Raw genomic sequence first — 2,067 nt, 5'->3', positions numbered from 1 at the left:
CTTGGGAATGGGAGTTCTATAAACTGATAAAGGGGTTTTTATTCATCAAAGCAAGTATGCAAAGTCTTTACTCGTAAAGTTTGGCTTGGAGGATTGTAAGTCGGTGACAATTCCTCTACCCACTGGTGAGAAACTGAAGAAAGTTGATGGAAGTGAGTTGGCTGATGAAGGTTTGTTTAGGAAAATTGTTGGCAGTCTATTATATTTAACTGCAACCAGGCCTGATATAATGTATGCTGCCAGTTTGCTATCAAGATTCATGCATGGTCCCACGAAGAAGCACATGGGAATAGCTAAAAGAGTTCTTAGATACATTCAAGGTACTCTCAGCTATGGCATTGAATTTACAAAGGACAAGGATGTTGTTTTGATTGGATTTTGTGACTCAGATTGGGCTGGCAGTGAATATGATAGTAGGAGCACATATGGGTATGCATTCAGCTTTGGTAATGGTACATTTTCATGGGCCTCAGTCAAGCAAAACATAGTTGCATTGTCAACTGCAGAAGCAGAGTATGTCTCAGCAACTGAGGCAACAGCTCAAGCTATCTGGCTAAGATTTGTGTTGGATGATTTTAGTGAAATGCAAACTGAAGCAACACCATTGTTTTGTGACAACATGTCAGCAATATCGATGGTCAAAAATCCAGTCTTTCATCAGAGAACCAGACATATAAACAGGAAATATCATTTTATTTGGGAAGCATTGCAGCAAGGATCCATTGATGTGGAATATTGCAGGAGTCAAGAACAGTTGACAAATATATTTACAAAAGCTTTGCCTAAAGATCGATTCAATTACTTGAGGATGAAGTTAGGACTGAAGCCAGTAAGCAGCTTAGGAGAGGCTGTTGAGAATTAAGCTGCCTCCTAGCTTTAGAGTTAACCTGCAGATGAAATCGAAAGGAAGCTGAGAAGTGTGAAGAAATGAAGACCTTACTAAAATTAGAAGGAGCCATTAAATGCAACGGCTAGTTTCTTTTTCTAGTTTTAGAAAGATTACAGCTGGTGTTCTTATCTTTTTAATTGTACTGAGCATTCTCATCTTCTTCCAAGTGGATGGATGATATCCTCCGATAACCATTAATGGTCGGAGAGGAGTACTAGGTCCCTATATGTAGGATCTGTTTTTAGACCAGCAGTGATAAATATAGTCCTTGTAATTTGCTTTTGTTGAGATATATGAAAAATACACACAGACTCTTGCTCTCCCTTTTCTCTCTTGAAAAAACACAAATTTCTTCAAACCTTTATTCAAAGTTTCAATCTTTATCAACCTCAAACAACATGCCTGGTACCATTTCAAACAGTATGATCATGGTCTTGTATACAAACCTGGTGGTGTACAACTACGTGCTTTTTTAGATGCAGAGATTATGTGGGCAACCTAGATACACGCGGCTCCACTAGTGGTTTTTGTGTTTATTTGGGACCAAATTTAGTGTCATGGTCTTCGAAGAAACAGAAAACTGTCTCTAGGTCTAGTATAGAAGCCGAGTCTAGGCAGCTTGCATACACTGTCGCTGAGTTATCTTGGTTACGCTCATTGTTCAGAGACCTGCATTTAAATCTTCTCAGGCCTCAAATATGGTGTGATAATGTTTCCTCCATAGCCTTAGCTTCTAACCCGGTGTTCTACTCGCGCACGAAACATTTAGTAGTGGATTATCACTATGTCAGGGAGAAAGTGGTCCGTGGAGAGCTTTTGGTAAATTTTATTTGTTCCCAAGATCAGATTGCTGACCTATTCACAAGGGGTCTGTCTTCATCACGTTTCAAGTTCTTAGTGTCCAAGCTTCCTGTGGTTGCTCGACCAGTCAGCTTGCGGGGGGATGTTATTCCAAGTCAGACTTATCAAGCATCCAACTCTAGTTCCAACTCTTCAGTTGGATATTCTAAAGTTCAACTGTTATCCAAAGACAAGTCTGTTAGGTCTAGGTTTCTTTTGAATGTTTCTTAGCTAAGTCTGATAGCTTTGTATCATTTGAAATTCAAACAGTGCGTGTAAATGGGGTTTTTTCAAAACCCTTCTGTAATTTGTAATCCATCATTATATGGATAGGCAAA

The 2,067-nt window shown here is 39.2% G+C and overlaps 1 protein-coding gene across 1 annotated transcript; it reads left to right on the top strand.

Annotated features, from left to right (window-relative positions):
• Positions 1 to 229: 229 nt before the first annotated feature.
• LOC139188690 (secreted RxLR effector protein 161-like) lies at positions 230 to 862 on the top strand. Its single transcript, XM_070806364.1, has one exon. It carries the CDS (start codon positions 230 to 232, stop codon positions 860 to 862), a length of 633 nt encoding a protein of 210 aa, XP_070662465.1.
• The last annotated feature ends 1,205 nt before the right edge of the window (positions 863 to 2,067 follow it).

Source organism: Malus domestica, chromosome 10, assembly GCF_042453785.1.
Source record: "Malus domestica chromosome 10, GDT2T_hap1".
Classification (NCBI taxonomy): domain Eukaryota; kingdom Viridiplantae; phylum Streptophyta; class Magnoliopsida; order Rosales; family Rosaceae; genus Malus; species Malus domestica.
Note: the sequence above shows the minus strand (reverse complement) of the source record. Positions and strands in the feature narration are given on the sequence as shown.

Excerpts from the sequence above, each read along its gene's own strand:
- LOC139188690 (XM_070806364.1), top strand. The coding sequence starts at position 230 with ATGTATGCTGCCAGTTTGCTATCAAGATTCATGCATGGTCCCACGAAG.